General features: G+C 51.7%; 2 protein-coding genes across 4 annotated transcripts; both read right to left on the bottom strand.

Moving 5' to 3' along the window:
- Nucleotides 1–1045: 1045 nt before the first annotated feature.
- On the bottom strand, nt 1046–11668 carry cacnb4b (calcium channel, voltage-dependent, beta 4b subunit). 3 transcript variants are annotated; one of them, XM_030085859.1, is made up of 14 exons: nt 11425–11668; nt 10206–10289; nt 6436–6606; nt 6185–6307; nt 5964–6091; nt 4788–4864; nt 4310–4329; nt 3446–3526; nt 3261–3319; nt 3003–3112; nt 2763–2914; nt 1889–1984; nt 1568–1753; nt 1046–1379 (listed from the first exon to the last, which is right to left on the bottom strand). In XM_030085859.1, the coding sequence occupies exons 1-14, from the start codon at nt 11485–11487 to the stop codon at nt 1116–1118; spliced, it is 1614 nt and encodes a 537-aa protein (XP_029941719.1). In that variant the 5' UTR covers nt 11488–11668; the 3' UTR covers nt 1046–1115. The 3 variants fall into 3 exon arrangements, with proteins under 3 accessions (XP_029941719.1, XP_029941720.1, XP_029941721.1); XM_030085861.1 differs by lacking the exons at nt 10206–10289; nt 11425–11668 and adding exons at nt 8587–8658; nt 8735–8769 and having other exon boundaries at nt 1052–1379; XM_030085860.1 differs by lacking the exon at nt 4788–4864 and having other exon boundaries at nt 1049–1379; nt 4310–4328; nt 11425–11667.
- Nucleotides 11669–17218: 5550 nt separating this feature from the next.
- On the bottom strand, nt 17219–26773 carry LOC115383897 (semaphorin-5B-like; the record flags this gene model as incomplete). The annotated part of the gene is given in 24 exon segments (XM_030086101.1): nt 17219–17422; nt 17511–17722; nt 17861–17896; nt 17977–18070; nt 18073–18104; nt 18107–18128; nt 19158–19319; nt 19321–19337; nt 19437–19661; nt 20246–20471; nt 20808–20955; nt 21054–21197; nt 21574–21758; nt 21838–21955; nt 22419–22626; nt 22703–22910; nt 23488–23623; nt 23700–23985; nt 24066–24279; nt 24540–24638; nt 24729–24791; nt 24920–24965; nt 25143–25242; nt 26701–26773. Coding segments are annotated over 24 exon segments (3216 nt in total), but the record flags the coding sequence as incomplete, so codon positions are not given.
- Nucleotides 26774–27027: the final 254 nt, after the last annotated feature.

Consider the following 27027-nt stretch of genomic DNA (forward strand, 5'->3'; position numbering starts at 1 on the left):
ACCAGCGACAGGAAGGAACCGAAGGCATGACCGACCGGCAACCGCCTGCCGTTTGACTTCAACGCGAATGAAAGTAACACAACCTGCAGCTTCAGCAGCGGATGCTTTTTTTTTTCTTCTTCTTCTTTTTTTTAACAAATAAGTTCTAAAACAAGGTTTCCGGTTCAGTCTTTTTTTTTTTTTTTCCTGGCAGCGTTGAAAACGTCGGACTCACTCGACGCCCAACGCGCCTCGACTCGTATTCCGCTCATGTTTTACGCTGAAGGATCAGACCTTCTCTAACTGTGGAAGGGTGAGCTGTTCCGGAAGGAAGCGGCGTTGGATTCGCTCCGACACGGTAACCGAGCTCGAGCCCCCGCTCCATCGCCGGGGGGGGGGGGGGGGGGGGGGGGGGGGGTTGCCCAAATCAAATGCGATGCTACGGAAAAGCTGGCCTTGCTCAAAGTGACTTCTTTCAAAATAGCAAAATAGTTTCGGGAATGTGAAGCACCAGTTCTTTTTGTTTGTTTTTTTTTAAACTAGCAGCCAGATCCTCGTCTGCACACACACCACCCCTCCACACACACCACCCCTCCACACACACCACCCCTCCACACACACCACCCCTCCACACACACCACCCCTCCACACACACCACCCCTCCACAAGCAGGTGAGTTAGAAAAACGGAGCTCCCTCTTCTACACCTCATCCGGGGAGCATCCAGTAGAAAACATGGGTGACGAGGATGAGGAGGATGATCGTCTATCAGCATGCAAGAAGCTAAATGGTGAGAGGATCTATACAGAGCCCGGGGCCGGGCCGGGCCGGGGTGGGCCGGGCCCGGGGGGCAGCAGCTGTCAGCAAAACAAGAAGGTCCAGCGAAGACCAATCAAAGGATTTCATTTTACAAGATGCGTCGTTAACATCCCCCCCCCCTACCCCCCCACCCCCGGACAGCCGGGCCCAGAACACAAGAGATACCTGAACGTGACTCTGTGGGGCTCGGAAAGAGAAAAAAAAAAAAAATAGAGGAGAGAAAAAGAAAAACAGGTAGAATTTGGACCCTCCTGGCTCTATTGCAGCGTTTACTTTGGGTGGCGGCGGGGCCGTTGGCGCCGCTGACCCGGGCGGAGCTCAGAGTCGGTGTCGGGAGTCATGGCTGTAGCTGCCCGGGGAGCTGCGGTTGCGGTGTGGCTTGTATGCATCCTGATAGGGGTCCTGGTAGTCCTGGTAGGGGTCCTGCTGCTCTCGGCTGTGCTGGGAGCCCGAAGACATGCGGTTGCGTCCCTTGTGCGCCCGCTCGTTGTGGTAGTTCTCGTCCGACGTCATCAGGTTGCGCCGCTCGTTGGGGGTGGAGTGGTCCCCCGTGTGGTTGCTCTGTCGCATTCTTTGGCTCTGCTGGTCACAGAAACACGGCGAGGACAGAGGTGAGTCACGGTCGCTGCAGACCAGGCAGCCAAAATGTGAGAAATCTCAGAGCGGCGGGCATCACCGACGCCGTTTATCGATGCGGCACCATTAGCATGTCGGCGCTGCATAACCGCACTTTGGACAGAGAGAGAGAAAAACGCAGACTGGAAGCGAACCTGCAGTCCAGAGATGCTGGTGGGGTACGGGGTCAGCGTGGTGGGGCCCAGGTTGCGTCCCATCAGGGGATTGAGGGGCGTCGCCATGGAGGTGTTGGTTGCTTTCCAGTAGGCCTCCAGGTATTCGGCCAGATGCTCGCAGGCGTCCTCCAGCTGGTTCTCGTCCAGGATGATGTCGAACATTTCCTGTGAGCGGCAGATGGTCGGAGGGAGGACGGTAAGAACGGAATCAGACGCCGCGCCACGGAAACGCATCGACACAGCAGTCGTTTCTCGATCCTGCATCTTTAAAATGATCGATTTCTGAGTCCATAAGCTCACCGGGGGACACTGGGCCAGTTTGTCTGCGGCCACCAGCTGGACATTCAGGTGTTTGCTCTGGGACTTCCCTCTGGACTTCACAAGCCTCTGCAGGACCTGGACGACAAAGTGAGAGCTGATGAGACCCGACCTGAGGGAGTCGCAGCTGCTTCAGGTTCAAGGTTCGTAGTTTCTTTCAACTGAAACATCAAAATGGTGTTTTTTACAATTAAAAGGTGCTTCCCAGATGAGCACAGCTCATACTACAATTAAAAAAAAAAACAGGATTAGGTGCTCCTCAGGGATCAATACTGGGTCCTCTTGGCTTTTCCACCTCCAGTGTGTGAACTGAGGAGTGTTGGAGCAGGAGCGCATGAAAACATGCAGGACTGCAGTTCCAGCTGCAGAACTGCAGAAAGGAGTTTTCATGCTCAGAGGGAGTTGTGCTAAAACGGGGATGTGAACATATTTTCTTAAGTGAGCTGATCTAAAAAAAAAGAAAAGAAGAAGAAGAAGAACGCACGTTGTTAAGAAGAGTGTCCTGTCTCCAGATTGACCTGTCGGGCCTGACCGACTGACCTCGGAGGTCACTGCTGTTGAGGGTAGGTGCATTTTCCATGCAGAGGTGTTTAAATCAAACCTGTAGTGGCTCTAAAAACCGTCACTGTCTCATAAAATACAGGCGGTCATGCTGATTCCGAGGCCGCGGTGAGCTGGTGACAGCCTCACACACCCGGGCCGTTACCTTTAAAGCGACTCTGCCGGTCTGCGTCCGACTGAACGACTCTGTTGGACAGTCGCTGCAGACTGGAGATCACATCATAGGCTTCATTTTCTGGGATGATCGGGTGTTTTTTGGTTTTTTTACTGCAGGTAACCCTGAGCGAGCGCGTACCTTGGGCGAGGAGACTTTAACGTGCACGATGATGGGCGCCAGGGAGGTCTTGAGGAGCTGGGCCGGGTGGTTGATGGTGTCGGCGTCCAGGACGACCAGCTGCAGCGAGCGCGCCAGCTCGAAGATCCTCTCGATCTCACTCTGGACCTCGGCTGGAGGAATCAAACACAGCTCCGGTTCAGCGCGCTGACCGAGACCAGCGCTCGGCCGGCAGGGGCGCTGCAGCGCGCCGCGCCTCACCCAGACTGGAGCGAGTGTTGGACCGTTCGATGATGGCCCTCTTGCTGGGGTTGTTGAGAACGGAGCGTTTGGCGAGCGATATGTCCGCGGTGACTCGCGTTATCGATATTCTGCAGAAGGAGGAAGACTCGGTGATATTCAAAGCCGCGGTCCGTTTTATATTTTTTTTCCCGTGCAAAGCGATTATGTCTTGTCGTTATTCTCTTTGCTTGAGCGCAGACGAAAACAAGGCGCTGCGGCGGAAAACTTCAGTCTCACCTGCCGTCGAATCTGTGCTTGAGAAAGTCGAACAGCGCCTTCTGCATCATGTCCGTCACCTGCACGGAAAGGGAAAACGCAGCAAACTGCTAAACGAATTCTCTCGGTTTACGTGTACGTCTGCCCCGTTGCATTCTGGGACAGAGTCAGTCCGGTCATCGGGTGAACTCAGGCCGGCGGCTCACCTCGTAGCCCTTCAGCGAGGGTCCCACCAGCACCACGGGCCTCATGGAGGGAACCACGTCGTACGGCGGGATGTGCTCCGTCTGCAAGGCGCAAAGAAGCAGCGGCGGACTCGTCACACGCACAACGCCGGAGTCACGCCACAGAAAACACAGCTGAACGGGAAGCAGTCGGACTGTCGAGTCGGCCACATGAGCTCAATGACAGGCTAACAATCGGCCGTGTCCCAGGCTGGCAGCGAATGATAAGTTCAGTGGTCCGAATGCAAAGGGGGGGGAAAAAAGGAATAATTCCACGTGGATTTCTCCACCTTCCCCTCGAAACATCACGTTTTTCCCCTCATCTTTCAGCGGCTGCGCTTACTGCATTGTGACCAGCTCGTGAAAGTCTTATCATTCACTGCACACAGATGGATGGATATGACGGGCTGCGCCACACACACTCTGAGTAGAAGTCTGCCCCAGGAAGGAGTCGCAGCAGCGCACAGCACTAAATGCCAAAGCCGGAACAGAAATAAAGAATGATCAAATACAGCAAATGTACAGCTGACTCCATTTTTCTCCTTGAACTGAGTGAGTTAATGTTCGATCTGGACCTGCATGTTGTTCTGTGTGTGTTTATATAAAGAGTGAAAACAGCAGTTTGAGCGTGTTGCTCGTCCGGGATTCGAACCGAGGTTTAACCGATTCGCATCAACCCATCACTACAGCGCTTTGGCATCCCAGGAATGGCGGCGATCTGGCGTCGTATACTTCAGCGGGGCTGAAGTATCGGATGGCATGAGGCTGACTCTTCCCCTGCGAGCTCTGCGGCTCGTTTCATGATGGCGGCAGGTGAATGAGAGAGTTTTACCGTCACCAACTTACCACTTTCTGTTTCTGCTTCCCTGTGGGAGGGGAGAGAAGACAGTGAGAGGGCTCGTCAGTGGCTGCGGCTTCCAGAGGCGTCGCCGCTCACACACACACACACACACACTCACACACACACACACTTCAGACTGCTCAGCACAACAGATCAAAGCTATCCAGGATAACCATACGGTAGGAAACACGAGTCCTAAGGTTATATTCACAAAGTCACATGAGTGCAGTTCAGAGGGGGTCATAGAGTCTTGTCGGTGGGTTCACACTGTGGTAAGCCCCCCAGTCTCAGAGCGCCTGCAGTCCTCAACTGGAGGAAGAGGAGGATCATGGGAAAATGTACCAACAACTCTACGCAGTGAACTTAAGCTCTATGCAGAGACATGGGAAGGCTCTGGACATCTTATTCTCTCTACGCTGCGGTGGCCGAGGAAGCCGGGCTCTACGCGACGAACGCCCCCCTCCCCCCGTCCGGCGCGCTCACCTGCCGAGGAGATGAGCGGGCGGATAGAGGCCGAAACCTCATCCTCTACACTGGAAGAAGAATTCCCTCCAGACTTACTGGAAAAGACAAGAAGGGATAAAAAAAAAAAAGAAAAAGAAAAAAGGACAGAAAAACATTGTGGCATTAATGCAGAAAACCACCAGAAATAACGATTAAAAAGAAAAAATAACGCTCATAATTCCACTTCTTTTGACTTGAACGGCGTCGTCGTCGTCGTGCATGTGTATTTTCATTCTTACACTCTCATGTGTAGAGTTAAAAAAAAAAGTACTGTGATGAAAGTGTACATTTGAAAGCAGCTCTTTTTCACCACATGGAGGCCGTTAGGTGGAAACTTCACCTCTGCTGCTTCACACACCGCGGTGCGGTAAAGACGATTGGTGCAAAAGTCTCACAGAAAGCACAGGAGATACACTCTCAGCCAGATCAGCGCACACATTCAACAAGTACTGTGTTTTATTTTGGTGGGGGCTGATCTCTGCAGACATGGTGTGACATGGTTGTTCCAGGTCTGGGCCGCGCTGATTTATACTTACTGGACATTTTCTCTACCTGGGCCTCCTTAAATCAGCTTAAATGCTCTGGTTGCACAGCTTTTCTGCTCCTGACATCTCTAGAAAACCTGTGAACACTTCAACCTCTGCGGCAGCGTAGCCTCCTCAAAATAAAAAAAGACGGAAAAACAATTGGCTTTCATGCAGACGGAGTCGGATTTCCATTTGTGCCAATAGAAATTAAAATAAGGAGTCCGTTCGGTCGCGGCTAACGTTTCCCGGCCTGTGAGCGCGGCTCTGCGGCCGTCCAGTCGAGACGGATCAGCGTTAAAAGGCCCACAGCGCGGCGCCGGGGCGTGCACGAGAGCTACTGTAAGGACCGGAACGTTCAGCACGCATCGCGCACGGCGGGAAACGGCGAGGTTGAGAGCCGGAGTGCTAATTACGCCTATCGAGAGCGGAGCAGTCAGCCTGAGGACGTCAGGAGTCACATTTTTAAAAAAAACACACACACAGATGCTGAAAGCCGTGTGTTTTGTGGATAAAGAGTTGGAGTTCATACATCAAACACAAGCTGAGCTTCATAAATATCAACATCAAGCGGTGAATTGTTGCTAAAACGACCTCTCACAGCCGACTGCGTTTGTCGGTGTACTCTTACCCTTGGACTCGTCCTCTCTTTTGCTCCTGCTGGAGCCGGATGTTCTCCAGCTTCAGCGGGCTGGGGATGAAGCCGATCTCGCAGCCCTCCTTCACCAGCCGGCCGATCCACCAGTCATTGTTGAACTTCTGTAGACACCCCAGAACCAAGGACACTGAGCAAACCCCGAACCGCCAGAGGGGCAGCGGACCACCGCGACGCGACTCGTGAGCGGCTTTCACCTCTTTTATGTGGAGGAAGTCCTTGGCGTCGAAGGAGATGGCGGTGGCCGGCACGGGCACGTCCTCGTCCAGCGCGCCGCAGTAGCTCACGTTGGTCCTCACAGCGAAGGCCACGGGTTTAGTCTGCGAGACACACAAAGCTCAAAACTCTCACCTGCTTAGAGGGGCAACGCGAAAGACTGGAGTCGTTCCACCGCCGTCCATCAGAGGGCAGTGTTGAGAAGGGTTTTGTTATTGTGTGTGCGGCCCACCTTGGCTCTCTCCAGCTGGATGGTGGCCTGCTGCTCCCTCTCCTGGCGGCTCTGTCCCGGTCCCTGGCTCTGGCTGGGGCTCTGGCTCTGGACCTGGGCCGGCACCTCCCGCTCCTCCTCCAGAGAGACATCTGAGTCTGATGGTCTGCTAGTGTACGAATCAGCTGAGCCCTGCGGACACGAGGTCAAACCAAGTCACACGCGCACGCCAAGAGCCGACAAACGCACCGGAGCGACCCGAGCTGTTCCTGGAAAAGGCCAAAAGAAGCTCTGCGCAGTCACACTCGTCTCAAAGCGAGGGCGCCGCCGCTCGGATTGATGCGCTTCAGCCGTTCTTTATGGGATCACTTAGCGAAATTCTGCCGTTCGCGTCCAACAGAGCCAAGTCCGGAGTGCAGGTCTGGCGCTGCCAACGCAGAACAGGTGAAATGGATGATCCGGGAAGGAGGCGGCTGCCAGCAGCGGCTCAGACAAAGTGGAATTTCCAATCCTGCGCTGTCAGCAGTTTGTGTGACGGTGCACATTCAGTACAGCCGCCGGTACGAGCCCCGCTCGCAGAAACCGGGGGAAAACACACTCCTGCCTGACTGGGCTTCATTGTTCTCAGGATATTTAAAGAAACGGTGTGAGTGTATGTCCTGGTTTGTCCCTGATACGGAAGAAAATACGTCACAGACTCTGCATATAAACTCCAGATACTGGAGTGCTGAGATGTGTCACACATCAAACTTACAGCATTAACTGAGGACATTTAACACATCCGATCATGTTTACGTCTGAACCTTCCAAACTTCATGCCTCTTGATTATCCACGACAGCACAGAGAGCGCCAGACCAATGAGAAACCATTTTACAGAGCTTGAACAACCCCTGACTTTTTCCACATTATGCCACACTGTTCACACTCTTCTTGTGCTTGTTTGAAGCTTTTAATGTGAAATATCTTTTCATCCTGTCAGTAACTGCTGCAACAGTTACACTGAGACAAAACCCAGCTGTAAAAACCTGAACATTCATGAAATAATTAATCTGGTATTGGACTTCAGCTGCTGCTGCGCGTCCCTCGCTGTCTTGTGTTCTTGCAGACTGTCAGGGTTTTTTTTTTATCGCTGTAGTGACTGGAGACACGCTACGCCTGCAGCACTTCACGAATCCCATTCCGTTAATGCAACGTTTCTTTCTGGACGCAGCACTTCCTTCCACCGTGTTAATCTAAACAATCAGCCTCTGATGATGATTCAATTAAGGAGCGCCATTAGTCTCCGGAAGATCAATCAAGCTGGTCATCACAGCTCAGCACTTCTGGGGGGTTTTTTTTTTGTTTTTTTTTACTTTTTACGGGGAAAGTCCGACTTCAGCAGAGACTCTTGCGAGATTTCCAGCAGTCCATCCGTCACATCCCGTTCCTCCTGGCTGGAGAACTGTTGTATAATGAGGAAAGTGACCAGCTGATGTCACCGGGGTCAAGGTCTAACCGGAAAAGGACTCTGCAGCTCCAGTCCTGACCCAGACCCCCTCCCCCCTCCGGCACCCCGGCTTCGGAAGCGTGAGAGGCCGGAGCGCGTCTGGTGCACGGTGCACCGGAGCATCCCAGCCATTAACCAGCGGAGTAGCTTCGGCATGTGACTCATCGGCATCAGAATCCACCTCGTGACATCACGACGCGTGTTCCTGCGCCCGTCGGGCCCGCACGCCACGCCACGCCACGGCACGCCACGGCACGGCACTTTAAAAAAATAATTCAAACGTGAGGGCTTGTCGTGTCGGGCCTGGAGGGACAAACGGGGGGATTAGCATCTGCCCCTCTTTGGGGTCTTGGAGCGATAAATGGCTCCTCCTGACGTCCCTCCGTTTTCAGCCACACACACACACACACACACACACACGACGCCGAGAAGAAATTTAAAAAAAAGCATTCACGGCTGTGTGGATGTGTCACATCTGAAGCCATCTGCTTGATGCACCCTCTTCCTCACTCACCCAACCCCCTTCCAGCCAAGCATAGCCCACCATCACGCCACACTGTAGCGCTGGCGAACCCATCAGAGGCCTCCTGTACACATCTATCTGTCTGTGTGTGTGTGTGTGTGTGTGTGTGTAATGTTTCCGTCAATACACGCACGAGCAGCACAGCAACACCCGAGCACTCACCGCCTCCGAGTCTTCAAATCCATGCAGGTACAAATTGTCATACATGGAGGTTTGATATTCCAACGAGCGCCTCTAGAAGAATGAGGGGAAAAATGAGAGTGGAGGCGGCGGCGGAGGAGGAGGAGGAGGAGGAGGAAGGAGGGGGTACCAGAGAAAAAAAGAATGGATGTAGAAGGAGGGGGGGGGGGGGGATGACGACAATCCCTCCTCTCCACAGCAGAGGGGAATAATTTAAAAAAAAATATCTCCCCTCCCCTCCGCTGGATCACGCCTGGTTCCTCTGGAGGCCCGTCGCCCGATGGATGCAGCTTCTCCCTGATCCCACAGCGCCGCTCCCCGGCTCACATTATAGGATGGAGAGGCTCTCCCTGGAGGTGGCGCGATCCTGGCATTTCATTTTCAACACACACACACGGATATATGCATGTACGCGGCGAGCAGCAGCAGAGGCAGCAGCAGCAGTGGATCCTTCCTCAATATCTGAGCCTGATGACACAGCCTGTGTGCAGAGAGGTGATTGGCTGGCCGGCGATCCACTCAGCTTGGATGAGCGCTTCCCTTCATTTCTCTCTCTTTTTTTTTTTTTTTTTTTTAGTGCGGGGAGGCAGCGGGGGCGGGGGATGGAGGAGTAAAAGAGGGGAGCAGCATCCTCCATTTCCCTGCTCCCACTCATCCTCACCCTGCTCATCTTCCCTCCAGAGGAAAGTCACACTCATTGAATTCCAGCCGCTGCATTGAAATGAGGATTAAATAAAAAGGTAGAAACTAAAAAGACATTCCTTGTGATTTCCATCATGCTGCAAGATTTCTTTTGGCTTTGACAGTTTAAAAAATGTACATGTTGATAAGTTTAATCTGACAATTTCAGAAATTTAGAGAGCAAAGGTGTATTTCTCAAGGGTAAAATCTGGAATGTGGTCATTTTATAGGGTACATTTGTGAACGTTTGGGGATTAAACTGTGATTTGATGGGCTTGGAGGATAAAATGTGAGTTTACACGCAGATTAATGTTGATTTAGAAAGAAAAAAATGTGGATGTTTCCCAGGTAAATTGTGGATTTCAGGGATAAATCATTACTGAGGAGAAATAAAGCCAAACCAAGTGTTCTCATCACGTGACTGAGCAGGTATTCAAGTTATTTATGCGTTTTTTTTTCTCCCATAATTAACCTCATGTTAAGAGGATGTGAATGTTAATGAAGTGTGTTTTGAACGTGTGCTGTGGTTGTTGTGTAGCCTGTTCTGTCTTCCTCTGTTGGAGTGCTGTCACCTCACACTGCAGCGGTTTGGCGCCCTCTGCCGTCCAAATGGGGAACTTCAACTTCATCGAGCATCAGTGAGGTTTACACACACACACACACACACACACCTGCTACAGTAGAGGAGGCAAAAATAAAACACAAACACAGACAAATCCACATCCTGCCACACACGCCGCATTACGAGTGCAAAACCACTGCACCGTCCACCGGAGCGTCTGCGAATCAACCTTCGCAGGGCTCTGAAAAACAACGCGATGCAACAGGACCAGAGACCACCAAGCAGTCTGGAAGTGAAGCCTTTAATAGAGGAGGCAGCGGGGCATTCCGAGCGCTGAGTTGGACTTTCCGCCGGTTACCTGACGGAGGATGAAGCTGGTGGACGTGGTGCTGCCATCTGACCTCTTGAGGCGGCTCCTCCTGGAGTAGGTGCCTCGGTTCACCTGCACGACAGAAAGCACCGTCACTTTTCTCTTATTTCAGAAGTTTGCTGTGACACGAGTGTCAGAGCAGCGGCCTCCACTGCTCTCATTCACAATGAGCGGACTGGTGCAATAAGGTCAAATATCAAGGTCAACTTCCCCCACCTAAAAACGTCAAAGCCACAGAAAGCATGTGATGCATGTAGAGCCAGCTGTGCTGCATGTCTCTGCATTTCACAATCACTTTCTTCCTCTCAACTTCCCTTCCAAAAATCCAAATATACCATCAGAGCTTCTCTCCAGGGGGCTAAATTAATTATCTGCCCCATTTCTGTTCAAGTCTCCAGAGTTAACGACAATGTCACCATTAAAAAAGTCAGAGCCTACTTCCCTGAATTCATAAAACCAGGCCATTAATCTGGGTCACCATCTTCCTCCCGCCGCTCAGAGCCGGAGAGCAGTGAAGGATGATGATAACCTATTCTCTCAATGTCCAGATATTAATAGTTCCAGTCATTATTTCAGGCAAGATGGTTGAAAATCAACTTTATGGCATTATTGCTTGTCGAAATTCACAAACTTGACATTAAGTGAGCATGTTTATTTGTCAAAATGACTCAAAAAGAACCAAAAAATGACTTTCTATGGGTGTCAAAACAATTGAAACGAATCAAGTTTTTTTAAATACATCATATAAAACTATCAGGAAGAGTAAATCACTATGAAACATCTCTCAAAGTGCGACTTTTATTCTTAATTTGCTTTACTGAAAACAGGTTTTGGAGGTTTCCAATGATCTTTTCTTTAAGCTGTTCATGCTACGTTGTTTATAAATGAGATGATGTGACTTGATTGAAGTCCTTTGTTCATTGAAACAAACACCAGCAGCATTCTTAATTTCTATTTTGCTTCAACATTCGTCAAAATATGAGTTCAGAAATCGCTTAATAGCTAACTTTTATTCATTATGCATTAATTAATCAATTTTAATTGTTTATATCTACAACGCAAAATGAGTTGAACACTTATTAAACAGAGGAAAATCATAACTTCCACTTAAAAAATAGTTTTACTAAGAAACCTCCACAAAAGCAGTCTCATTGTATTGATTAGTATTATTATATTGATCTATAACAGGTGAAGGTTGGGAGCCCACCTGGAAGATGGGCGCCTGGATGCCCTCTCCGATCTTGTTGCGGATGTAGATGTGCCGGGACATCTCCGCCAGCACATCGGTCCAGAGGGCCGGCTGCTCCGGTCCGGTCCAGCGGAGCGGCGGCGGGTTGCGGGCTGCGTGCTCCAGCTTCCCGCCACACAGGTACACATGAGCGCCGCGTGCGTGCGTGCGTGCGTGCGTCCCCTCCGCCGCGAGGACAGGTGCGTCAGACACACCGGGGCTTGGACACGCGCCACTCCAAACCAGATGGGCGCGACCATTTCAGGGGCGGGGGGAGGGGGGAGGGGCGACCCCGCGCCGCGCGGGGGAGCCTGCGGGGGGGGGCTCTTTCAGACTCAAAGCCTCCACGGGGAGGGAATTACTGCGACGCACCTCAAAGGAAACGTTTACGTCTTTTAAAGATGTTCAGAAGAAAAGTCTTATCACACCCTGCGGAGCTGGACCCCCCCACTGCAGACAACACGAGGATCCGACCACGGCTTGAAATTCATCCAAACTTAAAAACGTGCTGAGAAACCTCATCTTTAAACGGTCTGACTCTGGATTTACATACTGAGGCGTCAGTATTTCTCCCAATTTAAATAATCTATTTAAACTCAAATTTTCCCCCAATTATATCATTAGTTAAGCGGGTGGTTTGACCTCCCCTCTCCTAGTTTGGTGGAATAAATCTGATTAAAATGAATGTTCTGCCAAGACTCCTTTACCCATTGCAAATGCGCCCAATTAGGCAGAAAAACTGCTTTCTGATAATAAAAAAGGCAATGTCTAAATTCATCTGGTATGGGAAAAGCCCTGCCTTGCTGAAAGACAGGGGAGGGCAGTCACGTCCTAATATTACATTTTACACCTGGGCTTGCCACTTCATGTATTCTATCAGAGTGGCTGAGGTCCTTCCTAAATTCCAGGGAGTCTTCCCATGTTGATGCCTGGCACTAATCAGCATGGCCACAAATGATACACCTATATGCTTCCACGTGAGATTAAAAATAGCCCATTCATCAAGCTGAATCACTCTGGCCCAAAACAAATCATGTCCCGCTTCTACAACAAACTACTGACCCTCAACATCTCAGCCAACTACAGAATGATGAGGCTGTGGGAGAAAGATCTGGGGGCTGAAAGTAGTGAGGAGGCCGGGTCCAGAATTCTGGGAGAGCTGCTTTTCTTTTTTTTCTGCAGACTCTTGAGGTTTTCCCTGTTTGCAGTGATATAACATCTATATTCATTCATCCTTTTCTTTTTCCCCACCCTGTATCTATTCAGACTGATCATGTTTGTATTCTGCTGTCACGCTTGTTTTAGATTCATGTTTGTTGTAAAAGTTAGAACATTTCTAAAATATTGTTTTAAAAAAGAGAATCTAAATTAATACAAATGAATGTTTCAGGAAAAACTTTCAAATTTCAAATGCTGCTAGTCAGACCTTTTTACCTTTAAAGTTAGACCTACCTGAAACATGAACCCATTCGGATTGATTGATTTTGACTGAACATGAAGTTTTAAATCTTTATGTTTTGCACATAATGATGATTGGTTTGTATCCACTGCATGTTGACCCCAATATCTGGCCCTGTTTTTATTTTTTTAAATACCTGAATGAGGCATTAGAAGACACAAAAATGAACACTATACTCCTATAAAGAGAGATTCTGAAATCATAAAGATGAATAAGAGAATTACGTGGTGAGAGGGGGAACGTAAATAATAAAAAGGGTTTTTTATGATGAAGTAGCAGGAGAAGCTACATCATTTCACAAACTGATTCGGATAAATGATTCCAAAAAATATAGAAAATACAAATAATGAAGTTTCCTCTCATACTCTGATTGCTGCTGATTCAAAAGTGGGTCATGTATTTTTCTTCTCTATGTTTAGCATTCCCCACTAACTAAAAATCAACAAAAGGCAGTAAAATCTTTTTCATCTCTCTCTCTGAAGTCTGGTTTTGGACTTTCATCAAGAAGCTGCAGTTTTCCATGGCAGGCCTTTCCTCGGTTTACCTGCACAGCTTTGTTTGTTCCACTGGCAGACACACGACGCTCAACACTGGAGATCTCCCTCGATGCCCAATCGCTGCCAAGGCTTTCTTCTATCGACGTCAAATCCCATTTTCCCGCCCAGACCGGCTGATGGGAGCCCGAGTTTGCTTCATGCTTCTGGCTCCAGGTTTCTGTGGATCCTGACTGAAAGGAAGAGGAGCAGCTCGACATGTTTCTCTTAGTTTGATCACATCACAGAAATGAATGCTTCCATCAGAAGGTTCAGTGGAGTCATTTCTCACAGAAGCCTCAGATTCAGTTAAACTGCAGCTCATTTAAACCTCTTTAAATCTGTAATTCATTTTTTTTTTTTTTAGTTTGCTTGTTTCCTGCTCACAGTACTCTAAGCTTAACATATAGAAAGAGCTACACTCGCCATTGAAATCAAGTTGGTCTAATATTAGATTAGCAGGCCGGTTTAGGTCCGCGGGCCACATGTTTGTCATCCCTGCTTTAAATTCCGAAGACGTTTCATCCCTTGAAACTCGGCGTCGCTCCTGTTTTAGTCCACGAGATGGCAGTATAGTCTAAAAAAAAGAATTGTCAGGGTTTTCCTTTCTTATTGCAGGTTCAAAAGCGCAATCAGTGCTGCACAAACACTGATGAACATCTGAACGTTTCCTTCTTAAACACATTTTAATGTGCAAACAAATCTTTAACGCTGTCTCCAGGCTGCATTTGAAGTTTAAATTTTCCTCCTTTTGAAGATTCTGCAGAGTTAAAAAACCAACATGTTGGCCTTCAGAGATGCTGAGTGGTTTATTTCTGGAGGACACCTGAGCAACACACACGCACACACACACACACACACACACACTATCACCTGGCCTTCAGCTTACTTCCTCCAAACATCTCCATCACGGCCTTCAGAGAGTAACTTCCTTCCTGAACCCTTTCAGAGAAGCGCTCCTGAACGCAGACGGCCCAGTGGCACACATCGGATTATTTTGGGACACGCGCTGCAGAGCTTTCACGTGACCCAGTGAACTAATGGAAGAGGTCCCACTCTGATCAGCAGGCCCTTCCAGTGGGCCGGAATGGTGGATGATCCCACTTTAAAGTGGGAGGACGGAGTTGTTTTTCGCTCCATCCTGGACGAGAAACAGGCCGAAGCTCTTTACACGTGCACGTCATGTTTCCGCGCTGTAAATGGGAGCGAAGAGAGTTTCGCGTGAATGAATAAGTGATGGCGGAGCGTGAGGGATGTCTGTTTTCATGAGCCACTGGTTTCTCCAGCAGGTCAAACGGCGAGAGAGCAGCGCGGAGCTGCTCGCCGGTGCGTGCACAATCCACACTGCAGTGCCATGTGTGCACGTGAGAGCAGAGACCATCAAGCTTTAATGCCCATCCCCGTCCAGACGTGCACGCGCGGCACAGCGGCGTGTCAATCCGTGCGTTTCTGCACACAGGTGCGCCCCGTGTCGTGCACTCGCTGGGTTCCCAGGCGGGGCTTCCTCAACAGGGCCCGGCTGTTCGCGTCCCGCCGAGGCCACGTGCACGCCAGAACCGGGGGCAAAATGTGGCAGCGGAGGGAGTTAAAACCGGGGGCCGTTTCTGAGCACGTCTTCCAGGTGGACGGGGGGCTCCTCCGTCGTCCACAGGTCTCCTGTTGCTGCCCCGCTTCCAACCTCAGAGCTGAACAGAAAGGTTCCCAGCAGCCGTCAGTGAAATATTCATGACGGCCCGGGCTCGGTGCGATCTGAGGAACATGCTTTTGTTTCTATCCATTATTCATCAGCGATGCTCTCTTGACCTGTAAACACATAAAACGGACAGACGATCACCGCGATGCACAGACTGGAGTACCTGTTCTTCATCAATCAGTAAAGACACGCAGCAACCTGCGGGAGAGGAGTCAACAGCGGCGGGAAAGCGACAAACCACGGAACGCTTCGAACGTGTTGGAACGAACAGAGAAACTTCAGATCCGCCACGAATCAAAGCCTGAAAACAGCAGCAAAGCAACGATTTCAATCAAACTTGTCAAACTGGGAAAGGTTTGGCCGGCTGCCTCCACTGCAGCACCTCCCAGACATTAATAACACTTACAGCCGCAGAAAACAAACCTGGCTGGAGGGAAGAAGGAAGGACCTGGATTTCTTTTCTTTTCTTTCTTTTTTTTTTTTTAGGTAACCAAAACATTGGTACCAAAAGTCATTTATTCATCTCAGCTTTTTTTTTTTTTTTTTTTTTTACAGTGTATATTATACAAAAATATAGAGTACCAAAAGTTCACAGTGTCCAAAAGGCAGTGTTAAGTCAGATTCACATTGAGCAGAAACGGTCATTTCCAGGGGTGAGTGAGAAATCACAACAATACACTCCTTCAGTGTATAAACACATGTGGTGGTGGGGGTGTGTACCCCCCCCCCCCCAACACACACACACACACACACACACAATCCCAGAGGGCGAACAGAAGCGGTGCATGCGTGTGTCCGTATGTATGCAGGCCCTGGCATGTGCACATCGCGTTTTCCACGCTGCTGGATTCATGCTGCACCACACAGAAACAGCCCGAACGCCGTATTTACAGTTCCCAGACAAAAAGATATGCGACGCACATTTACAGCACACACTCGCTTAAATAATAATAATAACAATAACAATAATACAGTCCTGGAAAGTTATGACTTTAACCAGAATCGGTCATTTTCCACTTGTCTTTTCCCATCAGCAGCAGGCGGGTGAGAAACCTGCTGCTTGTGTGGGATTTCAGGATTTCAGGAAAATGACGGAGAAACTTTAAAATAGCGGTGAGCTGTTTCAGAGAGTGCCCCACACATGGCTAAAGGCTTCCGCCGTGAATAGAAAAGCCAAAGTAAGTGAGATTGTGTCCATATTGGTTGGATTTGAAGAGTTCAGCATGCAGGTTTTTGTTTTTTTACACACAACTGACAGAGGTCAGTAAAAATCCTCAGATTCCACATGCAGTGGGTCCAACAGGCAGCAGTACAGTCCGTCTTCTGCGATAAGAGATGCAATACTGTCGTATTTTAGGGGAACCGATTCCAACTCGGCTCCTCAGAGAGTGAAGCCTGACCCGCAGAAATGTGGGAGACGTGTGTGAAAGTGGAGAAACCACCTTTCTCCACGAGAAATGTAAAATAAAATTCCATTTTCATCACTGAGAAAGCCTCCACATGATAACTTATCACACTGCTGCTGAATGTTTCATGCAAACAAAGCGGACAGATTGTTTTTTTTTTTTTTTGATTTTGTGCTGCCACTGTTGCGGATTCATTTCAAAACAAACTTGGGCTCGAAATTAAAGCACAAACATGAAAAATCCGCTGGTTTCTGTTCATTTTTACACGCCACGTGGTTCTGTCAGTGCCGACTCACAGCGGGCCTCCTAACGAGGGTCCGGGCCGCCGGGGAACCGCTCGGCGGGGGCGGAGCGTCCTGCGATCGTCTCCGGCGAGTCCTGCAGCGTCCGTCCTGAGCCAACAAAGCACCTCAGGGTGGAAACGCCTGAAACAGCGACACGGGCTCGAGGCGAACCTTCGGGAATGGAGGGAGGCGTGTTGGACACTGAGGAACGATTTCCAGGATGAGAAGAACTTGCATAAAGTGCAATCATGGGGAAAATCCTCAAAGCATTCCTAAGTTTGCAGCGGGAAAACTGTATTTACAGATTGTTTTTGCTGGGATTGAGATCAAACTGGGCTGAAAGTTCTGTTTCTGACAGCAGGCTGACTGGAAAGGCCTGAGCCGCGCGGGAGGACGGAACAGACCGGCGGGGCGGACGAGCTAAAGCCCGGTTCCTGCTCTCAGCTGTGCATGTAGGTCCTGCACGGCGAGTCCGGGTGGAAGTCGTACTTGCCCAGGCTGGGGGGGTAGTAGGTGGTGGTGAACATGTTGCCGGAGGGCAGCGGGGACGGGAAGTGGTTGCACGTCTCGTCGTTCACGTGGAGGTTGTTCTTGTTCAGCGTCTGGAGAGAGAGAGAGAGAGAGGGAGGGAAACCCGTCAGAGCGCCGGGCGGCGAACGCTCGCGGCCCGCGGCGGTCCCCGAGCCCCACCTTGAACTCCATGGGGATGTACTTCTCGTTCTTTGGCGTGGCGTTGCCCTGCTTGCTGTAGGTCAGGTGGTTGGGGGTGCTGGGGTGGATGACGGCCGACTCGGGCGGCGGCCGGTTCAGGTGGTGGCAGTAGGTGTAGGCCAGCGCCGACAGCAGGGCGGCGGCGAAGAAGCTGGCCGAGCCCACCGCCACCAGCTGGAACAGGGTGAAGGCTGGAGGAAGCAAGCACAAAGGTCACCAGAGGTCACGGCGTTTCCCAACTCCCCCGTCTACAAAACAGGACCTCAGTCTCTGCGTTTTCATTCAGTTTCTCTCAGCGAGCGTGTGAGAAAGACATGGCCGCCACTCACTTCCGCAGCTCTGCTCCTCCTGTCCGGGCAGGATGACTGGAGAAGAGAAGCGGGGAGGTTACAGAGCGAAGCGCCGCCGCGGGTTCAAACCGCCTCGACGCCGTCCGGGGTCTCACCTGGCACCTCGTGCGGCCGGCAGGGCCGGGACTGCGTGACGTTGCCCTGGCACGCGCCGGCCTCGCCGTCCGGGTCGTCGCCGCAGCGGCGGTGGGGCGATGCTGCAGGCCCTCGTCGTCACAGTCGCCCACTCGGTCCAGTCGCCCCAGACCTGACAGCACGGGACACAAAAACCGCTTTGCCTTTAATACAGGGCGAGAAAACAGGATTCATGCTCAATTATTGGATTATTGTAGCCGATCCTCTCATTATTTATTACAAGGGTCAAGTCTTGATTTCTACTATTAAATAAAATCCTTTAGCTGGATGTAATTGTGATTTTTTTTTTTCTTCTTTTTATTAAGTTGCCGGGATCCGAAAAGCAGTGCAATAACAGGAAAATCCATTAATTCAAGTAATGAATACATTTGTTTATTTTTTGTGACTTTATTTTAACACTGGTTCTTAAATGTTTAATTTAAACTTGTCTCTTTTTTAATTTATTTTTTTACTTTAAGCATGATTTTCTTAACTAAAGAAAATGGCATCGTCACTTGTTTCTCTTTGCTTTGGAAAATACAGTTTATAAATGAAGTAATTTATGTTATTGAAAAAAACTGAAAGAAGATCAAATTCCTCTAAATTCAGGTGGTTTAAATGAGAGAAAAGAGAAGCTTGGAGATCGTTGAGCTGTTTCGTGTTTTGGGTTCCACATCCTTTTCTCTGCTCTTGTTTTTGTGTTTTTCTGGCGCCACTTCGCCCCTCGAAGCAACATTAAAAACCCCAACTTCAAAACAGAGCTCCTCAGCTAAAAGATGTATTTCTGATGTTTTAATTGCCGAGCAGCTGCGGCGTGTTCATCTTTAATCTTCTCCAATCAAAGCGGCTGAATAAGTTGTTATAGAAGTGTTTTTTTAATAATGAGACGTTCGAGAAAAGCCAGAATCTCTCCTCATGGTGGGTTTAGAGAGAGAGTCCGATTCCCACGTTACGTCCCATGAACAGGAAGCCTGCAGCAAACCGCCGCTTTATTCTGCAGATCCAGCGACCGGTGGAGCCGAGGAGCAGACATGAACCACGAACAGCTTCAATATGAACAACCGAGAACATTTATTTCATTAAAATATAACAAAGTCATTGGTTTATTTCTGGACTAATTCCAGTTAAAACCCTGGTTGTGATGAACCGACCTCCTGCTGACGGCCGTACCTTCGCAGGTGTGTGTGTTGCAGAGCGCCTCCTCGGTGTGCAGGCCGATGCAGATGTCGCCTCCGTTGGCGGGCGGCGGGCTGCTGCAGGTCCGGGTGCGCTGGTAGTGGCCGCCGCCGCAGCTGGACGAACACTGGGACCAGGAGGACCAGCAAGGACCAGGCGCCGCTCACTGAAGCACACACACACACACACACACACACACAGATAGAGTCAGAGCGCCGTCCTCTGGAGCTGCGGCCGCGCTCGGGCCCGGGCCCTCGGCGTTTACCCGGGCACGGCTGGGCGTTGCAGTCCTGGTACTCCACCGGCGAGCCCACGCAGGCGCCGGGGTTGGTCCGGCCCTCGGCGGTGGAGCAGCTTCGCTTGCGCGTCCGGAAGCCGCGGGAGCACTGCTGGGAGCAGGCGGACCAGGTCTCCCAGGAGCCCCAGCGGGCGCCCGGCGGCTGGGCCGCCGTTCGGCCGCCGCTCGTCTTCACCAAGTCCTCGACCAGAGCTGCAGAGACACAGAGAGGCGGCGTTGTGGAAACCTCGCAGCCCGTTTCCATGTGGCTCACGTTTGAAACAACTACACCCCCTGCAGACGCAATCACAAATTATTTACATTTACATCAGGAGGCCTGCCGACAGCTTTGAAGCGGGGCCAGACGATACATTTCAGCCATTATCTATCCTCTCCGGAGCTGACACACTTGAAAACCAACAATAAAACGATGCCTTAACCTCCGGAGCTTCAATCGCTTTTGAATTATTTCTGTATGAAAGTTGATGTTTTGATCGGAGAGAAGTCTCTGAGCAACGCAGGAAGTGGACATCTGCTTCCCCAGAACGGCCCACTGATGTTTAATCAATCTGCTGATTGATGTCGGCAAACGTGAACCCATCTGTGTTTACGGTGGCAGCAGGCTGGAGGCGCCGCCGCCGCCGCCAGCACGCTCCTCGCGGCTCCACCCGCCCTCACGTGTTTGCCGCATTGGAATGGTTTCTGGGGTCGGAAATCTCAATAAAACGCCAAAAAAGTGAGCCCCTCTCCTGCGGATGGTCCCTGCAGCGGCTGACCTGCCGCTGGTCGGTACTCACAGTCGGTCTGACAGGCTCCGGTTCCGTCGTTGGGGCAGAAGCGGGTCTCCAGCTTCTTCTTGCCCAGCTGCAGCTGCTGGGGGTCGGGCAGCAGCGCCCGGCAGGTGTACCTGAACCTCTGCTCCTGCCGGGCGCCGTCCTGGCTCACGTTGACCGGCATCCACGGCGTCCACGGCGTGTTGCGGCGGACTTCGGGGCAGGCCTCCAGGTTACAGGTTTTATACTCCTGTAAAGCGGAACGCAGGCGTTGCTTTCCTCCCGCAGCGATAACTTTAAAACTCATTATAAATAGCTCCCAGAGATAAACTCTGCGAAAAACAACAGAAACGCCCCAGTTTATCTGGAGGCGGCTCATTGTGTGACTAATTACTCTGTTTAAATGGGACCATTTTAAACTGTTCTGGTTGCAGTGAAGAACTAATCTGGTTTTCATTCTGGAGATTTACAGGCTCATCCAGTCTGCAGGACGATAAAACCACTGCGCACGCAGCATATTCCCCACGCAGATAAAATGTTATTGTAAAAGTAAATAAGCTGGTATTGAAGTGAGGCGGTCCAGTACCATCGCACATCCAGGACAGGTGTTCCCATTTTCACAGGTCCTGGTCCTGGAGTGGACCCCGCCTCCACAGTCGGCGCTGCAGTGCGCCCAGGGGCCCCACGCCGTCCACAGCACCGGCAGCGGGCACGGCTTCTTGTCATTGCACAGCCTGGAAGCGCGCACACACACACACACACACACACACACACAGACAGGCGTCACTGCCTGGCCGCGCCGTGGCTCGACGGCGGCTCCGTGCGGACGCACCTCTCCTCGCGGCCCTGGCCGACGCAGACGCGGCCGCCGTGGCGAGGCGCGGGGTTGTTGCAGGACCGCTGTCTCACTTCAAACCCGATGCCGCAGCTGCTGCTGCACTGGCCCCAGGAGGACCAGGGGGTCCAGCCGCCGTTCCTGAAGCGCAGAAGACGGCGAGGTTACTGGAGGAGGATCTGACCGGGACTCTTCTGAACCTGGACTCTGGAGTCCAGAATATTTGAGCGACACATGGAGACAAACTGCATCCTGGACTCAAATCTTTAAACAAGGGAATTTCTCAAACTTTGTAATCAGCAGCTCTAATTTTGCTCTTCTGTCATGTGAAAGCATTAATCAGCTTATCTGGTGACAGCGTAATGCGCACGGCGTCGGGACCACTGTAAGATTTCTGAGGTTTGTTTTCAGGATTTCAGCAGCTCCGTCTCATTGATCCGCACAGAAATGGAGACTGGAGTTTTGTTTTCCGGAGTTTAATGACCGTCACAAACGTCGGCACGCGACGCAATCGCACCTGGAGCAGTTGGCCACCTGGATGGTGGGACCCCTGCACTGCAGCCCTCCGCACCGCGCCGCCGGGCCGTCGCAGGAGCGCGACCGGCACATGCAGCTGCTGACGGAGCCCTCGCCGTCGTTGTGGCTGCACGGCTGCCACTGCGCCCACGGGCTGAAGCCGCCGTCCTGCGTCAGGTTCCTCACCTGCAAAAGGCTGCGCAAAGTTGAAAAGGTCAAGTGTGACGCTCTGAAGAAAACGTGGAAAGGAAGCGGCGAGTCTTACTGGGCATTCGGTGATGTTCTGAGTCCACTGGTTCATGTTGGCGCTCTCCTCGAACGTGGTGCAGCGCCGCTGCTTGTGGTCCCAGCCGCAGTAGGGGTCCCGAGCCTCCAGGCAGTAACTAGCAGGGTTTTGAGACACACAGTCAATCTGGAAAACAGCTGTGTTTGTTTGTTTGTTTTTTTTACAGTGCAGAGGCTGCAAACTGGAAGAAATGAGAAACGGTGCTTCGTTGGGATCGAACACTTCAGGTGCGACTCAAACCGCCGAGCAGCTCGAGGCAGTCATCCCGAGAGAGCAAGGCGCCGTGCGCCACGTCGACGCTGTGAACGGCTGTCAGCGTACTCAAGCTGACAAATTAATTAATCGGCTGCTTGTGTAACGTCTGCGACGGGCCAGAATGCCGAGCAGCGGATCAGAAACGGCCTCTCTCCTGCCCCGAAGCCGTAAATCACTTGAAGTGTTTCCAAACGTCGGTTCGATGAGCCGTCTGAGCGGCGATATTTACCCTCTGCTCGCTGAGAAATTACCAGCGGCGGGAGTGTTAATCTCCGTTTCGGGAGCGAGGCTCCGCTGGACGTTACCGTTCCGTGGCGTAGCTGGAGCAGCGCTCCAGCGGGATCTTCACCAGTCGGTCGTTCAGCCCCACGAACAGGGATCTGTCTGTGTGCAGGATCTGCAGGCTCCTGATGGGGCCCAGCTGGCCCTCGGGGAGGATCCTGAGCTCCTCCAGGTAGCAGCCGTGGAGGCTTTTGTTGGTCGTGGCGAGGGCCTTCAGGATGGTGCCGTATTCTGGGACGGGAGGAGGAGAGGTGAGGCACGAACGCCGCAGATCAAACCGCCGAACCGCCGTGGCGCCCCGGCTCACCCGTGCCGATGTACATGACGTGGTAGAGCGTGTCTCGGCCCTGCACGATGTCCACCACCAGCCTGGAGAAGCGCAGGTTGTCCTGGGTGAGCAGGGGGTTGACGGTGACCGGCTGGACCACGTCGTTCATCAGGAAGAGTCGCTGGGCGTCCTGGAGGCTGCGCTCCGTCAGGTTCCCGCCGGGGCCGCCCTCCTCCAGCGTGCCACACTGAGAAGACGAAATCAGACTTTATGAAAGGTTATTATGAGCTAAACGAGGCGAGCTGCAGCCGAGAGAGAATTCATGGACACAGGCCAATGTAAAGACAGGGGTCATAAATATTATTAGAAACAAGCAAAACCAGACTCAAACCAGAGGTGTGGTCTCTGTGGCGCGAGCATGCTCACCACTGCAGCACCACGTCTCCGCCAATGGTGCCTGTGCGTGATTTAAAGCAACGCGATCTGAATTCTAACACAGGAAACCAATTCAACAACAACATATCATCTGCAGCGTCCCCTCAGCGCAAACCAAGCCGCATTTCGTTCCTGTGATTGTCGGGGGCGTGTCTGACTTCACCGAGCACCAATTCTGCCATCTCTACTCGGCTTTTCCATATCTGCGCCGGGGATGAAACGCCTGTCGGCCTTTTGAAAGCTCCTTTACGAGCCTTGGAGGAACTGAAGGGCAATTACAGGACAGAGCGCCGTGTTTTGCATTCACACATGAATCAGAACCGTGTTTTCAGAGGAGGGCAGCGGCAGCGATCCAGTGGGAATTGCATTTGTTTCAGCCTGAGACTGACCTGGAAGTTGGGGATGGGGTTGGGGGTGGAGAGCCAGGCGGTGCGCGGGTTCTCCTGGTAGCGGAAGGGTCCGTTGAAGGCCTGGGTGATGGCGCTCAGGTTGTAGGCACAGACGGCAGAGGCCGATATGCTGTTCCTGCCGGAGGGAGACGCTCAGAGTGAAAGAAGGATCACCGCACGGTAAAGCAAGGCGGCGAAGGCGGAGCACTCACACGTTGGTGGTGAAGACGCCGTAGATCAGGTCCTGCTCCGGCAGGTAGAAGGTGCTCTGCAGCTCGTTGTAGTAGAAGGGGATCTCCCCCGAGCGCGAGCAGTTGAGGCGGGCCTTCATGAAGGTGGTCCAGGTGTCCTCCAGCAGGAAGCGGCCGCCCATGTCGTTCTTGCAGACCCGGGCCACCCGGGAGAACACCACCTTCCCGCAGTCGTTCTCCACCGCCGTCTCTCTCAGGAAGAAGTAGGTGAAGCGGCCGATCTCGTAGACGGACAGGAAGTGAGGCTCTGGAGGGCACGGGGAACAGTCGTCTTTAACAGAACGCCGTTTTTCTTAACCGAAGTGCAGAGGGAGGAGCTCTGCTGACCGTTGAGCCACTTGGAGTTGTACTGGGCCGTGCGCAGCGGCGGCATGTTCCCCAGGCTCCGGTAGATGACCGGGTCACGTCCCGAGAAGTCGATGACGGTGGCGGCGTACAGCTCGCCGCGTTCCGTCACCATGGCGGTGGAGTTGTGGCGCGGGTCGTACGGACACCGAGCCACGCCGTTCACCGTGTCCAGCACCTGGCTGGTGTTGGAGATCTGGCGGACAGTGACGGCGGGAGTCAGAAAACACTGAAAACAATCCTCCTGTGTGTGCGACCGGGATGGTGTTTAGTTTTTTTGTAGTTTTTGTCTTCTGGTCCACTTGACACATCACTTTGAAGACGTTTTGATTGTGTATCAGTTGGGAAGGAAACAAAAATCTGGCAGATTTCAAAATATTAACGGGTTTGTTGGCTTCTATCAGTGAGCTAAACATGAACACATCTAAACATGAGCGTGACGATCCCTGTACCGACCTGCCTGGTGACGCAGACGGGGGTGAAAGCGTTGGTCCCGCAGGTGAAAAGCGTCCTCCCGCTGATCAGCAGGACGCGGACGTAGTTCTGACATTCGTCCTGAGGTCCAGAACAACACAAGACATCTCAGTTTCACCGCTTCGGCAGGTAAATTAAACCTGAGCAGGCGTCACGCAGCTAAATCACCACCTCAGATTTGCCCTTGCTCTGGCAGGAGCGCTTCGTCTCTTCATCGGGTGCCCATTCTGTTGCCTGAGTGAAAACAGAGCATTGACGTTTCTGAGCGGTTTTCCCCACTTGACACATTTCAGTCACTTTTCTGATGTTAAACCGGCAATAATAAGGAAAGAAAAGAAAAAAGACAGTCTTCATTCGCTGACCTGTATGAGGGAGGCGTTGTTCAAACTCAATCTGAACAGGAAGTTTCTGACAAAGGGGAAAATAAACAGTGAAACCTGTTACTACAGAAACACAACGGTGTTCAGAAAACTGTACGTTTGACACATCGGGTACCAGTTAGCTCATTGACATGCTGTAATATTTTACAGTGGATTAAGTGGAGTTTAAAGAAGGCTACTGTCAGATGGCGTGCCGGCGAGTCACCTGGCTCCAACAATCAGCTGGTTCCGGTTCACGTCCATGGCCAGCTGGGAGAAATCCTTCACTCCTGCACGGGAGAACTCAGACACCCAGGACCTGAGCGCTGCACGGGAGAGGACAGACGAGGCGCTGTGAGGAGGACGACCGGCAGCGACCTTCAGTTCAACCCTCTAACCAGCCCGGTCCTGACGACTGTCGGAGCAGGACAGTTTCATCACGTTACAGGAAAGCTTTTTTTTTTTCCCCCTTCCGTTCTGAAACACACGTATTTCATGTTGTCTCTCTGACAGTGGAACACGGTTTGAATCCCTCCTCACAATCTGCCTGTCCCTTTTGTCCCTTTCTATCCAGGAACGCCAACTGGAACAGCAGCAAGTCTCCCCCTCTGAGTCTGGATTCACTGTTATCACAGGGCAGAATAAAACGACGTGAACGCACCACACACCGAGCGGAGCAGCGTCTTCATCCTTCAGCGTTTGGGAGCAAATTACTGCTGCTTCCTCACGTGGACGAAAGCACGTTGCGCTCACTCTGCACCCCAAACAATAGCGGCGCGGCTTGCCAGGCGAAGGCTTTGAGCCGAATGCAAACTGACGTCCAGTCAAAACAGCACCATCAAAGGCCATTTCACAGCTGTTAGACAGCCGACGAGGGGTGCTGGACGCGCAACAGCACGGCCAAACGTCTCATCATTTCATCTAAATCCCAGCGAAGGGGAGAAAAGTTGAGCGCCGTTCCAAACATTAACACCTACAGCTTTTAGTGTTTCCCTCTGCAGGATAAACACAAGTCCGGCAAATCCCCGTTAACGCAGATTAACGTCACCTGAGAGCTTTTAGCGCCGCCAGACTTTTATGATCCGACATTAAACTCCAGCCTGGTGCTTGTTCTTTATTAATCTTCCATAAAATGCGGAACAAAACCACGTCGAGATGCTTATTGGAACAAACACGGACCATCGCTCTCATCTGGTCTTGGTTCCACTTTGAATGGCTCTGAAAGTGGGCAACAATACTGCATGAATACAAACCACCACTGGCACAACAGCTATTTTCAGAGAGCTATTGAACCCAAATTGCCTGTGTGCACTTGCCTGTGTACATAATGACCTCCGGCAGCGCAGACAGCCCATGCACACACTCACACTGGAAACACACTAATCTCGCAGCTCTAAAGCAGAAATGACTTGCAAGCAGCTGCCTTGTTCCAGCTCCGCGGCCTTTGACCTCCTCGGTTAACTGCTGGGAATTAGAAATCGAGAGACCGAGTTTGCAAACGAAGATCAGCAAATATAAAAACAGACAGACTACACGGAGGGGAATTTTCCAGTCGAGAGAGCGCAATAACAAGCCGAGCGCCCAGTCCGGGAGTCCACTTTCAGACGGGGAGCAGAAGCCTGTGGGGACTGAGGTGATGCAGTGATGTCCTGCATCATGAAAATCTATTCCACCGATTTTCATGATGTTTTTTTCATTTCCCAAGTGTTTGGGCCGTGGTGAACGAGGAGACCGAGAACGAAGAAGAGAGTGAAAACAGCCAACAGGAAGCAGCGGCGTCTCACCTTGGTAGGAGACGACGGGATGCTCCCTCCTGCTGCAGTCCGCAGGGCCGGCGAGAGGCGGCTGGCTCAGACACAGGGACCAACAGAGGGCCGCCGCCAGGGCCCACGCCCCCCACCCTGAGGCACCCATAGCTCTACAACCTCATCCAGTCTTCTATCAGGTCCTCAGAAATCACCTGTTGGGAGCAGAGGAGACGTTACCATCGGTGGGCGTTTTGATCAAGTCTGTCAATTCGAGCATTAAATATCGCCCCGGGTGTCTTTCCAAACAATGTCCTTTCAACAGAAGCTCATTCCAGCACCCCTCCCTCCCCTCCCCTCCCCTCC

Source organism: Salarias fasciatus, assembly GCF_902148845.1.
Source record: "Salarias fasciatus chromosome 23 unlocalized genomic scaffold, fSalaFa1.1 super_scaffold_20, whole genome shotgun sequence".
Classification (NCBI taxonomy): Eukaryota; Metazoa; Chordata; class Actinopteri; order Blenniiformes; family Blenniidae; genus Salarias; species Salarias fasciatus.